The sequence below is a fragment of the Sprattus sprattus genome, assembly GCF_963457725.1.
Source record: "Sprattus sprattus genome assembly, chromosome: 6".
Classification (NCBI taxonomy): domain Eukaryota; kingdom Metazoa; phylum Chordata; class Actinopteri; order Clupeiformes; family Clupeidae; genus Sprattus; species Sprattus sprattus.
The window spans coordinates 5,540,547-5,556,145 of NC_137925.1; the positions used below are offsets into that span (position 1 = coordinate 5,540,547).

The 15,599-nt window shown below is 45.5% G+C and overlaps 1 protein-coding gene across 1 annotated transcript; it reads right to left on the reverse strand.

Moving 5' to 3' along the window:
* Positions 1 to 12,066: 12,066 nt before the first annotated feature.
* On the reverse strand, positions 12,067 to 15,347 carry LOC308367283 (gap junction delta-3 protein-like; the record flags this gene model as incomplete). Its single annotated transcript, XM_080841158.1, has 2 exons — positions 12,067 to 12,734; positions 15,023 to 15,347. The coding sequence occupies 2 exons, from the start codon at positions 15,345 to 15,347 to the stop codon at positions 12,067 to 12,069; spliced, it is 993 nt and encodes a 330-aa protein (XP_080697284.1).
* Positions 15,348 to 15,599: the final 252 nt, after the last annotated feature.

Genomic DNA, 15,599 nt, shown 5'->3' on the forward strand with positions numbered 1-15,599 from the left:
TTCAGTCACTTTGGATAAAAGCCTCCGTCAAAATGAATAAATGTAATGTAATGTGATAATTCAGCCAGTCACCAGACCCAGGATGTGGTAAGACAGCCGTGGAGCAGGAGGAAAACCACCCACTGAGGGGCCAGGGTGGCAGTGCCGCTACTGTCACCGCTTAATGAAATCAAAAATGAAATCCAGTCGTCTGTTCTTGCTTCCTAGTGTCTCTCGCCCTTATTGCATTTCTTCTCCTCCGCTCAGTCCCTGACCCTCCTTCTCGTCTTTTTCCAGTCCTCTCTTCTTCTGTCCTCCTCCCCGGCAAGTTCTCCCTCTTTTCCCACCTGTTCTCTCTCTCCGTACCCCTCTCTTCTCTTCTCATTCCATTCTCTCTCTCTCCGTATCCCTCTCTTCTCTTGTCATTCTCTCTCCTCCTCTCTGTACTCTATACCTCTCCTCCCCTCTGTACTCCTATATCTCTCCTCCTCTCTCTATCTCTCCTCCTCTCTCTATCTCTCCTCCTCTCTGTACTCCTATATCTCTCCTCCTCTCTCTATCTTTCCTCCTCTCTGTACTCCTATATCTCTCCTCCTCTTTCTATCTCTCCTCCTCTCTGTACTCTATATCTCTCCTCCTCTCTGTACTCTATATCTCTCCTCCTCTCTCTATCTCTCCTCCTCTCTGTACTCTATATCTCTCCTCCTCTCTGTACTCTATATCTCTCCTCCCCTCTGTACTCCTATATCTCTCCTCCTCTCTCTATCTCTCCTCCTCTCTGTACTCTATATCTCTCCTCCTCTCTGTACTCCAATATCTCTCCTCCTCTCTGTACTCTATATCTCTCCTCCTCTCTGTACTCTATATCTCTCCTCCCCTCTGTACTCCTATATCTCTCCTCCTCTCTCTATCTCTCCTCCTCTCTGTACTCTATATCTCTCCTCCTCTCTGTACTCCAATATCTCTCCTCCTCTCTGTACTCTATATCTCTCCTCCTCTCTGTACTCCAATATCTCTCCTCCCCTCTGTACTCCTATATCTCTCCTCCTCTCTCTATCTCTCCTCCTCTCTGTACTCTATATCTCTCCTCCCCTCTGTACTCCTATATCTCTCCTCCTCTCTCTATCTCTCCTCCTCTCTGTACTCTATATCTCTCCTCCTCTCTGTACTCCAATATCTCTCCTCCTCTCTGTACTCTATATCTCTCCTCCTCTCTGTACTCTATATCTCTCCTCCTCTCTCTATCTCTCCTCCTCTCTGTACTCTATATCTCTCCTCCTCTCTGTACTCTATATCTCTCCTCCCCTCTGTACTCCTATATCTCTCCTCCTCTCTCTATCTCTCCTCCTCTCAGTACTCTATATCTCTCCTCCCCTCTGTACTCTATATCTCTCCTCCCCTCTGTACTCCTATATCTCTCCTCCTCTCTCTATCTCTCCTCCTCTCAGTACTCTATATCTCTCCTCCTCTCAGTACTCTATATCTCTCCTCCTCTCTCTATCTCTCCTCCTCTCTGTACTCTATATCTCTCCTCCCCTCTGTAATCTATATATCTCCTCCCCTCTGTACTCCTATATCTCTCCTCCTCTCTCTATCTCTCCTCCTCTCTGTACTCTATATCTCTCCTCCTCTGTTTGCCTCCAGAGGGCTAAGGGCCCCCAACTGAAGCCCAGCGGAGACTGAGGGAGTCGGTTTGGTGACACCTACTAAAGACCTCCCCCCAGCCTCTGGAGCTCCAACTGGGTCCCATCAAGCAGATGATGTCCTCTCGAATGGGGAGTTGTGGGGGGGGGGGGGGGGTCCATTGATATGACTGGGCAGATGATGTCGTCTCGAGGGGGGGGGATGATATGACTAAGCAGATGTGCAGACATGAACTCTATTCCACACGACTGCTCACACACCAGGACAGCGCCAGGGGACACATGAGTGTTGTCTTTTCTCCAACACACTCGTCTGTGTGGGGGTGTCTGTGTGTGTGTGTGTGTGTGTGTGTGGGGGGGGGGGGGTCTCTTCTCCAACACAATCGTCTGTGTGGGGGTGTCTGTGTGTGTGTGTGTGGGGGTCTCTTCTCCAACACACTTGTCTGTGTGGGGGGGTCTGTGTGTGTGTGTGTGTGTGTGTGTGTGTGTGTGTGTGGGGGGGGGGGGTCTCTTCTCCAACACACTCGTCTGTGTGGGGGTGTCTCTTATTCAACACACTCGTCTGTGTGGGGGGGTCTCTTCTCCAACACACTCGTCTGTGTGGGGGTGTCTCTTATTCAACACACTCGTCTGTGTGTGGGGGGGTCTCTTCTCCAACACACTCGTCTGTGTGTGTGTGTGTGTGTGTGTGTGTGAAGGGGGGGGTTCTCTTCTCCTCTTCTCCAACACACATGTCTGTGGGGGATGGCTTTTTTGTGTGTGTTTTTTTGAGAATCATATGTCAGTGAGTACAATCAACACAAACTCATTAATTTAAAAAATGTATGTTTTTCCAAAGTAAAAAAAACCACTCTGGCCTCAGGGATGACACACAGACCCTGGCCTTGAGATGTAGGGAGAGAATGAGGAATCATACCACCGCTCTCGAGTAAAGAAGGAACAAATATATATTAATAACTAAGGTTTTCTGTGAAGGTGAATTCAATACAGTGTTGGAGTTGAGAAAACTGGAGGAATTATTACTCCGGCGACCTGCTACAGACACCCCCCACACACACACACACACTCTTCAGGAGGAGATATTTCCACATTCGTGCTGAAACCGAAGGTGAATAGAACACGATCCTCTGCGCCCGTCTCTGGCACCACATCTCTTCAGTGAAAACAGAAGGAGGAATCAGGATGGGAGCGTTTGTGTTTTAAGTGGAGTCGAGCTCAGTACCATCCTCTCCCCTGATCTCAGGCTGTGGTGTTGGGAATCAGACATCTGGAGCGTTTGTGTTTTAAGTGGAGGCGAGCTCAGTACCATCCTCTCCCCTGATCTCAGGCTGTGGTGTTGGGAATCAGACATCTGGAGCGTTTGTGTTTTAAGTGGAGGTGAGCTCAGTACCATCCTCTCCCCTGATCTCAGGCTGTGGTGTTGGGAATCAGACATCTGTCAGTTGGCTGGAGGCTGTGTGCCTCTGAGGTGTACCCCAGGGTAGACTGCTTTCATCCACTCAAACATCCAGACAGTAAAGACAAGCTGTGGGCCTACTGAAGTGTGGCCTCGCAAGAGGGGTTGCTTTCCTGCATTTACTGAGAGTGTTCGTGTGTGTGTGTGTGTGTGTGTTAGTATGTGTGTGTGTGTTCGTGTATGTTTGTGCGTGTGTGTGTGTATGTTTGTGAGTGTGTTTGTGCGTGCGTGCGTGACGACCGTGTGTTCCCTATATGCATAACCATGTTATAACCTATAACCTATAACCCACTAACCTACTATATATACTAACACGTGTAAACTATATGCATAACAACGTTATAACAAAGCACCCAGAACACAGACATTCACATGACCACTAACCAACCAGGATCCCAATAACATGGCTATACATGGATATCTGTAAACACGTAAGACTGATACCATTTGGTTTAAGGTCTGCAAAGGAGTTAGGTGAGGGAGGATCAAAGATGTTTACAGATATTTGCTTCTATATTGGTATCAATTGACTGTAGAATATGATGTTTGTGTGTTTGGTCTGTTCTCACATCTAGAGTCATTGAGGCCGTGTCACATCATGGGTCAGTCATCTAGAGTCACTGAGGCCATGTCACATCATGGGTCAGTCATCTAGAGTCACTGAGGCCATGTCAGATCATGGGTCGGTAATGCACAATGACACGAGGCTCCTCTCTCACACAAGAAGGTAAACAATGACTGGTTAAGCAGTTGTCTTCTTTCTTTGTCGTTAAGTTGAGCAGAAAAAAATGAATAGTCATGCAGCCACTGGTGTGAGTGTGTTTGTTTGTGTTTGTGTGTGAGTTTGTGTGCAATGTAATTGGAGCAGAAGTTTCCCTCAAACGAGTATTAGAGGGATGAGGTTGCGCTTGCACACCCACACACACATGCACACACACACACACACACACACACACACACACACACACACACACACACACACACATACCCACACACACACACACACACACACACACACACACACACACACACACACTCAAACACACACACACTCAAGCAACCTGTGGTGCATCCCTCTTACATTAACCAAAGGGGCAGAGTCATGATGAACAGGCAGTGAGTGGGTACCAGATAGTGAGAGAGGGAGAGAAGGAATAAGGGAGAGATGGAGGGAGGGAGAGATGGAACAAGAGATGGAGAGAGGGAGAGATGGAGGGAGGGAGAGATGGAGTGAGAGATGGAGGAAGGGAAAGAGAGATGGAGAGAGAGAGGGAGTGAGAGAGGGAGGGTGGGAAAGAGAGATGGAGCGAGAGAGGGAGTGAGGGAGGGAATGAGGGAGAGATGGAGCGAGAGAGTCATCCAGGTCCATGAGGTCAGGGGACGCATCGGAGCGAGTGGCCTTCCGTGTCACACACAAAGGCCGTCACAGCGGTCCGGCTGATTGGCCAGGACAGCGGCTTTGTGCGGGAGCAAGAGTCAATGGCCCAGCACACAGCGACCAGCACCACGCTGTGAGAGAGGGGGACATGAAACATGAAGTCATCCCGCTGTGGGAGAGAGAGGATGGGGGAGAGGAGGAGAGGAGGAGAGGAGGAGAGGAGGAGAGAGAGGATGGGGGAGAGGAGGAGAGGAGGAGAGGAAGCGTGGGAGACAAAGAGAGGGGGAAAGAGAGAGAGAGGAAGAAGATGGAGAGAGAGAGAAGAAAGGTAAGGTATAGAGTGTCGTGCTCTGAGAGAGAGGGACTTGACACATGAAGTCATCCCTGCGTGGGAAAGAGAGGGAGAGAGAAGAGGGAGAGAGGGAGGGAGAGGAGGAGAGAGAGTGGAACAGTGAGGTGTCCTCTTCGGGAGCAAAGAGGCGGGGAAGGTGGGGGGAGAGGGAGAGATGGGGGAACAACAGGTCCCAATTCAAGGCCTCAAACAAACGCTTGTACCTATGGGACACAGGGAGAGACGGAGGGACATAGAGAGAGACAAGAGAGAGGGAGAGGGAGGGACAGAGAGAGGGACAGCTAGACAGAGAGAGAGGGACAGAGAGAGACAGAGAGAGAGAGAGCAGGAGAGATAAGGCAGGAATAGTTATATCATTTGAAGGATACCTGAAATACTTGTATATGAAACACAAAGTCACCCTCTTATGGGAAAGAGAAGGAGGGATGACCAGTGGAAGAGAAAAGAGTGAGAGAGAGAGAGAGAGAGAGAATAAAGGTCTTATGAGAAAGAGAGAGGTTTAGCACTCCTTTATTTAATCATTATCATTCTTTGTCACAAACTAAAATGAGTTTAACACCCTTAAATCCACCCTTACACCAGCTTAAGAAGAAGATGTGTCCCCCTCACACCTTTAAAGCCACAGGCCCCTCATCAGTAACATGGCACGCACACACACCAAAAGACACGCACACACACCAAAATCCAAAGAGACTCATAATATCATCCATCAGCGGTGAGAGAGAGGGCTGGGTTCTGCTCAACATTTCCTCCCATTAAAAGATACTTTTTACTGATCATAGTTGCCAGATTGATTGATTGATTGATTGTTTGAGTGAGTGAATACGTTGGTGAGTATGTGTGTGTGTGTGTGTGTGTGTGTGTGTGTGTGAGTGTGAGTGAGTCAGTGTGAGAGAGAGTCAGTGTGTGTGTGTGTGTGTGTATGTGTGTGTGTGTGTGTGTGTGTGTGTGTGTGTGTGTGTGTGTGTGTGTGTGTGTGTGTGTGTGTGTGTGTGTGTGTGTGTGTGTGACTGAGAAGCTGTCTGAACTCCATGAAGGTCATCTGAATATCAATCTGTAAGGATCCCAGAAGTCTCTGATGACAGCCCTATGAGGACCCAGAGATAACTTCACTACATGGGAGGAAAGCAAAAGAGAAAGAGAGCGAGAGAGAGGAAAAGAGAGAGGAGGAGAAAGGGAGAGAGAGAGGATGAGAGGAAAAACAGAGAGAGAAGGAAATAGAGAAGGAGGGGAAAGGAGAGAGGGGGGTGGAGAGGAAGACTGAAGGAGAGAAAGAGAAAGGGAGAGAAGAAGAGCGATACAGAGGGAGTGAGTGAGAGAGAGAGAGAGAGAGTGAGAGCTTTCCTAGCTTCTAACTCTGACCTACATTTGGCTCCAGACGGAAGTGGAGCCTCGGAGGATTAAAGGAGGGTGAGAGAAAAAAGGAGTAAAAAGAGCGAGTGAGGGGGAGAAAAAGTTTGAGCGGTTAATCTTCCCCCTCTTTCAGAGAGAGGACAGTTACGTAAAAGACATTTATAATTCCCTTCCACACAGATCAAAGAGAAACGACGAGGCACAATCTGCATATGCACCAGGCAGCCTGCAGGCAAGGAGGGAGAGTCCGTGTGAGAGGGAGTCAGTGTGTGTGTGGGTATGTGTGTGTGAGTGTGTCCGTGTGGGTGTGTGTGTGTGTGTGTGTGTGTGTGTGTGTGAGTGTGAGTGAGTCAGTGTGAGAGAGAGTCAGTGTGTGTGTGTGTGTGTGTGTGTGGGTGTGTGTGTGTGTGTATGTGTGTGTGTGTGTGAGTGTGTCCGTGTGGGTGTGTGTGTGTGTGTGAGTGTGAGTGAGTCAGTGTGAGAGAGAGTCAGTGTGTGTGTGTGTGTGTGTGTGTGTGTGTGAGAGTGTGTCCGTGTGGGTGTGTGTGTGTGTGTGTGAGTGTGTCCGTTTGGGTGTGTGTGTGTGTGTGTGTGAGTCAGTGTGAGAGAGAGTCAGTGTGTGTGTGTGTGTGTGTGTGAGTGTGTCCGTGTGGGTGTGTGTGTGTGTGTGTGTGTGTGAGTGTGTGAGTGTGAGTGAGTCAGTGTGAGAGTCAGTGTGTGTGTGTGTGTGTGTGTGTGTGTGTGTGTGTGAGAGACAGACAGTGTGTGTATATCTGAGTGTCTGTGTGAGAGAGTGTGTGTCTATGTGTGTGCGTGGGTGGAAGCATTACACGTGAAAAGCACTGATGATCGATCCATTTCCAGTATCAAGACTGCAAAGTGAAAGAGGGTGGGGTAAGCATCTACTGACTGAACAAAATGGCTCCAGGTCCAAAAGGAGGACCGACCCCCTGCACCGATCATCCACTTTTGGAAACACCCCTCTATCCATCCAGGAAGATGTTTAGCATTGTTTTACATTAACATTTGTATATAAAGTCTTAATTGAAGGAGCCCACAGTTACAATGTAACTCATTTGGTGAAGTGTGACAACGGAGAGGGTCCTTGACCTTTTCACCTAGACTTAAATTTACCATGGTTCATGGCTAATGCTATAACATATGTGATATTCCCTGCAATGCTGCTGTAGGCACTGCTAGGTTTGCTGCATGTCCCAAGGTTGTTGTGTTGCAGAGGAGCAAAAGGCGTAAAAGCAGTGGCGAATTTCACATAAGCATTGTCCTCTGTAATTCGTTCCGTCGGATTTTGGGATTACTGCGATTATGTAGTGGCTTCCTGTGGGGAATGCTTTGGGATACCAGAATCATGTCACCACAAAGCCATCTCGGCATCGCTCAGCGCTCACGGCAGCGCAGACTAGATCAATGCTGCCACCTAGCGTCAACAAAGAGGTTATGCGTCTGAATTGCTCAACCGGGGAAATACTGTACGTTTGTTTAAAAACTGTACGTAGGCTACCATGTAGCAGTTATGACCACTGCAGAAAGTGAGAGAATGAGCAAGAATCAATAGAAATAACAAGACATTTTCTGATCTTGAATGATTACGTTCCTGGAAACAATAGACAGAAACTTTTGTTGTATATCTTATTCTGAATCTAAGGAACTATAGTTTGTGGATGTGTCGGCTGTAACGTTACACTGTAGGCCTACCTGTACGATAAGCAGTTTTGCGTTACGTTCTCCAGTTTAAGACGTGTATAGTGAATATGAGGATAAGTGTTACTTTATAAAAGATATATTCTTGTGCTAAGTTGATTGTTTGTTGGAAATGATCTTTATTTGGAATAACCCCTTCTTGAGATTGTACCATCTCGTTTTCGAGGGGGTCCACAACACCATCAGACAGTAAACATACGTCATTTATTTACCAAGTCTATATTACAATGTCTGTATAAAATGTAGGATTATAAGTTGAAGGCAAAAATACATTTGAATACAATAGTTAATATGGAGTAAATTCTACAGTCGTAAAAGTATCCAACCAAGACGGCGCCGAGCAGAATCTACCGTTTTTGGTTAGGGCAAAAACCATACTAAGTTTCATGCGGATTGATCGGTCTAAGTATGTGACGGTCAACCAAAAAAGAATGAAAATAAAAGCGAAAGAAGGAAAGAAAACTACACTATATCACTTCAGGCGTTGGCACTGCAGCAGCCATTAAATGCACGCATTAAAACCACTCTTCCCAAGCTGACATTGGCACCTTAATAAAGCTGTGGCATCTGAAGGGTTTTTCAATGTTGGTTTCTAGGTTGGATTACAAGCAGCAGCCAGTTCCACAGCAAAGTTGGCATGGACCTCAGGCGACACAGAGACGTGATGACTGTTTGTAGGTGTACCGGTAAGAAAATCTGCAGTGTCATGCCAGCTAGATTCCCCTGACATATCCTCCTCCTGCCCCCATATGAGGGAATGGAGTGTTCCTGTTCCTGTTCCTGTTTGAACAGTTTTTACCATAGACATGTATACACCAGCACCCAGGTACAGACATTTACTGTCCGGGGAAGTCTGGCCAGAAGTGGTCTTCATGGAAGAGTTGCAGCCAAAAAGCTCTACCCCGACAAGGAAACAAGGCCAAGTGACTGAACTAAGCACGTAAACATAGAAACTATAGGGTGCAGAAACATGGCAGAAGGTGCTCTGGACTGATGAGTCAAAATTAGAAATATTTGGCTGTAGAAGAAGGCAGTTTGTTCGCTGGAGGCTGGAGAGAGGTACAATAATGAGAGTTTGCAGGCAACAGTGAAGCATGGTAAAGGTTCCTTTCCAGTTTGGGGCTGCATTTCTGCAAGTGGAGTTGGAGATTTGGTCAGGATGAATGGTGTCCTCAATGCTGAGAAATACAGGCAGATACTAATCCATCATGCAATACCATCAGGGAGGCGTATGATTGGCACCAAATGTATTCTGCAGCAGGAACATAACCCCAAACATACAGCCAATGTCATTAACAACTATCTTCAGCTTAAAGAAGAACAGAAAGTCCTGCAAGTGATATATCATATATATAAAATATATCAAGTGATATATCATATGTTATTCCATTGCACATTATACTGAGTCATTATATTATATTGTATTATACATATGCTATGTTATTTATATTACAGTTCAACTATTGAGATGTGTAGGCTATGTATATATTGAGATGTGTATATTTTTACTGCTATAGAAATATATAGATTTTTTTTGTAGCCTAATGTTGATTTGTGAAATAACTGTGTATTGCCAATTGCACAGTTCAAGGTTTCTTAAAGGCACCCAGTGCAACTTTTGAGGCTTAAAAATAAACATTCAATTTCTAGTCTTTATTACACGTAGTAAGTTTCAATAACTCCATACCATTACATACCGACATTCAAGCAGCAAAGATGAGACGTCGTTGTGTGGTGAGAACTGATAGAAAATCGATAACAACAACAATCGTCGCCATTTTCTTTATTTTTTTTAACCTACAATAAATAAAGCAGGCTTCCCGTCAATGGAAAAATGGCTTCTCCCCACCGGCGATTGTTGTTGTTTACGATTTTCTATCAGTTCTCACCACACAACGACGTCTCATCTTTGCTCCTTGAATGTCGATATGTAATGGTATGGAGTTATTGAAACTTACTACGTGTAAAAAAGACTAGAAATTGAATGTTTATTTTTCATTGAATGTTTACATAAAGTTGCACTGGGTGCCTTTAATGCACATACTTGAAAAGGAACTATTAAACTATGAAAAACACACTGACTGCCAGTTTCTCACTATTTGATGTATGCTCTTTCTCTTAATGATGGTCAATACGTAGTAACTAAAGAAGCACTATTTCGATAGTTTATAGATCTTCTCAGTATTTTCAAAATGCACGAGCGTTTATTATAGACCCATGCACATGTATTAAACTAGCGAGATTCAAAGTAACGTAGAGGCAAATCTTTTTCACACACTTCACGTAGAGCATAAACCCTTGAATACTCCATGAAATTGGTTGCGAAATGTAAAAGGTTATCGTGATTTTTATCCAGATAAACCGCAGCTCCTGGCAACTTGCGCTAGTTTGACACGTCTGACAGACCTCTGACGGCAGAGAGCACCTTTCCCAAAATGGCGGCGACGCGTTTCACCGAGAAGCAGTGGAGGCGGGGTCTACCTATACATGTCTATGGTTTTTACCACAGTCTCATTTAAGAGAGATGCTAGCACTGAATGTGATGAGCTAAATCAAAACAAGTCACCTCACCAAGTCTGTGTTTGAGAATGGTGCTTTCCTGAGGAACAGGAAGACAATGAGACAATTTTATTGTTTTGCACGTGTCATTCAGATTTCTTTTAAAAAGTGAGCTATTCCACATTAACACACACAAGCTTTGGATAAATATGTTGACACTCAGTTGTTTCACTTCACACACTGGAAGGGCTTGCACTGAACCCTGACAACAGTCTTATACATTCATATGTATATATGTATACATACTTTCAGGTCATACAGGAGTCAGGAGATTGCATCACTCTGCCAACCCAAAAAAATATGTCAACATACTACGTACACACAAGATTTACAATTTGAATTGTTTATTCTTAATCGCAGCACAACGGCTATAGATCGGATAGATATTCTATGATGTTTCAAGTTCTTGTGTCATGACATTAACATATAATGAATTGATTGGTTCCCAAACATTTCATGTTTTTTTTCTTTGACAATGAAAAAAGAGTTGTTTAGGTTTCTTGTTTGGCTGACTGAACCCCAGAGGAGACGGACCGGGTCATTCCTTTTTTTTTGGGTTCTGTTCCAGAGAGCTAAAGTTGAGAGAGGCATTCAGGGAATGTACCCAGACCTGCTAGCCATGCGTCACAATGAGAGACATCTCTCAGGTAAAAAAGAAGAAGAGTTGATAATGTGACAGTTGTCACCTCTTGTCCATTGTTCCCAATGAAGGAAATGATGAAGGAAACTCTGAAGAGAATGTCACCCACTTAGAATACCACCTACCTGGCTGAACTACGACAAACCGCTGAAAACTTAGATGACCAAACGTCAAATAAAAAAAAAAAGGAAATATGAATTGGCCAGGGTTGCCAACTGTCATACTTTTTGCATGAGACACACACTTCTGTGTCAAGAAAAAAAAATGTAATTGACACATCTAACTGATTCTCATGGCATTGTGAAACTAGAACTGGTTCTGCATGTCAGGATTCTTGAATATTAGAGGAACTTTGTGGCATAATTTTTTTTCAAAGTTTACACAAGTAAATCTTCTTATACAGTTATTACGTTGAGTCAGACACTTAACACCGGTGAAGCAACAGACTTCACTGCTCTATAACTCTTTCTCGCACTGATAATTACTGACATACCCTCACCAACACATTTCACTGCTCTATAACTCTCTCTCGCGCTGATAATATCTGACATATCAACACAAACAGACTTCACTGCTCTCTTTCACTCTGATAATTACTGACACCAACACCAACACTATCCCCAGGCCAGCACTTGCACTCAGATACATGCAGTCCACACACACTAACTAAAAAGCCTGAACAGCTCTGATAACACATGCTATCTCTCCCATTCACACAGGCAGCTATGGATGTTGGTTGACAGACTTACACAAAAAAGTGATTTTCTATTAAATACAAGCATATGCAATAGAAGTGCATTCAAACACAAACACACACACACACACACACACATGTGACACACCCCATCAATGTGTGCATCCTCTACTTTAGCTGTCGCTAACTTAATCTGGTTGCAATAACGCTAACTCTGTCTCCCTCTCTCTCTTACACACACACACACACACACACACACACACACACACACACACACACACACAAACACACACTCACACCACCAGTGTGCAGCTTTTCTGGCTGCCGTATCTGGAGGTCTTGTGTCCAACTCTGGAGTTGCTCCTGCCCAGCGACACCCTCCCCCTCCCCCCACCACTGCTGCTGCTGCTGCCACTAGTGCCCCCATTTCTCCCCCGCCCTGAGAAAAACTGCCCCCTCTCCCTCCCACCCCCATTCCCTCTCCTGCCCCTCTGAAACCCCAAACCACCGTCGTCTCCCACCGCCACCTGAGTCAGTTTCTGGAGGTCCCTCTGGTTCCGTCCAGCCGTCTCCTCGTCTGGGGGTCCCTCCATCATGGCCGCCCTCCTCCCGCGCCTCCACTTGGTGAAGACGTGGATGAGCTCCGCCAAGCTGAAGAGTGCGGAGAGGAGGCCCACGGCGAAGTAGAAGCACAGCAGGATGGTCTTCTCCATGGGCCGCGAGGTGAAGCAGTCCACCGTGTAGGGGCAGGGGAACGTGCTACAGGGGTAGCGGGCCTCCACGCGGAACCCGTACAGCGCCCACTGACCCACCAGGAACGCCACCTCCGCCAGGAAGCGGAACCCCACGTTCCACATGTACAGACGTGTCACGTTATGGTCCTGTCGCGGGTCCAACCCGCCCCCGTCTGGTTTCTGCATCAGTGGCTCAGTGGTGTGGGCACCGCTGGTGGCGTTGGCACCTTGGATGAGATTCAGATTAAGATTAAGATTCAGACTCCACCATAATCTATAATTACTAGGGCTGTCAACGTTAACGCGTTCATTTATGAGATTATTGTGGCCGAGATTAACGCGATAAAATATTTTAACGCAATTAACGTAACTTTGTTTATTTCCGGTGTGCGTTGACCTCCGACACGAAACCGGCGGTGCCTGCACTCAGTTTGATAGGAGAGTGGGCGTTTCTCAAAGTTTGATACGTGATAGGTGGGGCGCGAATGGACACGATGAACGGGAGATTTTTTTTTACCCCTGATCTATGGCAATGCTTTCCTTTACAGACAATATATTTTGATTGACGTTGGCGTATTAATTGCAACGGGATAATAATAAAAAAACGTTTGTTTAGTTTAGTTATGGCTGTGTACTGTTCTCGCTACGTGTTTTACACGTCTAGTGTGTTGACAATCAGTTCAACAGTCAGCCAAACTTGATTTCACAAACAAGGAAGCGAGTGCTTTGCTCCTTTATTGATGTCAGGCGAAAACTTATGAGTGAAACAATAATACACAATAAACGGAAAATACTTAGAAGGTATTTTAACTAAGCACAGCAAATCACTATTAGATTAATTACACCAAGAATCAGAGCAACAACAGATTACAGCACAGCTGGCTAATAAGTGCTAACGTTAGCCACCAACTAACCCAGTTCATAGAATTTAAACATAGGTCACTTAAACCTATTTATCACAATGTGAGACAGCAAAAAACGTAGTCATTGTTTTCGATGGTGTGAGGAAAAGCATAATTTAATAGAGGTAACGATAATCCGTCCATGTGTGCGTGTCCATAACACCAATTCACTTCAACATGAAACATGAAATCACTCCAAGCAATATACATCTGCTGACCTAAATAAGATGCTATTTGTTATTACTTGAGGTTATTTCAATAATTGACAATTTAAAGCTTGGCCTACCATTTTATGGGAGCAATGAGGGACAAGTGGGGCTTGAAAAGGCCCCCTTGTTCAAAGTGGGGAATGACTGAAAAAGTTTAGGAACCACTGCGGTAGTTGAAGATGGAGGGAGCTGAGGAATTGTTGGGCGGAAAGTTTCTGTTTAAGAGGCAAAATGACGGAACAATCGACAAAACTAAAGTTGTATGTGGAATTTTTCCACAGAAGCAGCTTGTCTTCAAGTTATCACTTTAATGTGAAGCACCCGGGCCGACAGAAAGCAGTCCCAGGTTAGATGGTCCCCAACCCACACTCCACGACTTCTCTATGGAAATTACTAGACCATTCCAGGAAAAGGTTACCAACGCTTTAGCAGTTTGGGTTGCTGGTGACTGTCAGCCCATCATCATAGTTGAGGACGGTGGGCTGACTGAGTTGATTCGAATTTCTTCAGGGGACAATTCTTACAATTTACCGTCGAGGGGCACCATTGTGTTTAAAAAAAATTAAACATCTAAAATACACAATGTCTGAAGTGATTACTCGTTAATTTATAAGATCTAGTCTTAAGAAGATATAAACAAACTTTGAATCGTGATAAATCGCGATTAATTCATTTCAAAATGTGTGATATTTTGTTTTGTATCTATTGACAGCCCAAATAATTACATTTAGCCTACACATGTACACACCCCATAGAAATATATCTGAATTGAATTGAAATTTGTTCTGAGGTTCCCTCATACTACATACCTTACCCATACACATACATACTGTACATTTACCAGAAACACAAAATGAGGTAAGGGATAACGGCCGACGAGCTGTCCAGTTCTACGAAGTTAATGGACGCTGCGGGGCAAAGAACACCACGACGCGGAGCGGAGTGGTGTTGGTCCGCAGAAGTCCATTAACTTCGTAGAACTGGACAGCTCGGAGGCCGTTATCCCGCTTATCTCCCGTTTACAACATCCAAAAATGTTTTTATTATTATTATTTAGAATTTCCTTTATCTTTAGGAAATTTAATATGCATAATAACCTGATGAATTCTTGATTTGAAGCCTAGTGCTCCCGTTAGAGAAAGTAGTGCGTTTTTTGAAGAAAAAAAAAACGTTACGTTGGTTGTCAATGGTAACCATTCATGAGCATTGATATGGAACGGCGATTTAACGTTTCTACTGGGACTACGTCCAAGGTGTCCGGTTATACGAACTTAATGTACACCCCATTAGCCAATCAGAAAACAGTATTTCGTTCCAGAGGGAGATAATATAAAATAACATACAAGATAAACATTACAGTCTAAAGTCGAGTAGTTGGGTAAGAGTGTGTGCGTCAGAAAGTACCTTCCTGGCGGGCCTGGCTCTTGGACTGCAAGTGCATGGCGTACATGATGAAGAGGAGGGCGGGCGTGGAGATGAGCACGATGTGGAACACCCAGAAGCGGTACAGTGAGATGGGGAAGGCCTGGTCGTAGCACACCTGCTTGCAGCCCGGCTGCGCCGTGTTGCACTCGAACTCTGCCTGCTCGTCATCGAACAGGTCGGAGGCCACGGTGCCCAGGATGAGCATGCGGAACACCAGCATGATATTCAGCCACAGGCGGCCCAGCAGTGGGGAGTGGGTCTGTATCGCCTCAAACGGCCCCCCCAGGAACCCCCAGTCCGCCATGCCAACGCCTGCAAGATACCTCTGTGCCTCAAGCCCAACCTCGATTCAACCGAATTCAAGTGTGTTGTTCAAGTGTGAATTCAAATAGCACTGTCTATAGGCATGGTTAATAAGCACCTGAGCCCTCCGCTCCGCAACCGGACCAAAACCTTGCTCACTCTGCCTGTCCTATCCCCAACATCACCACAGACTGATCCTCACTGGTCCAGGTGAGTGACCATAACCCCACACGTCGATGGCTCCCCTGTCAGC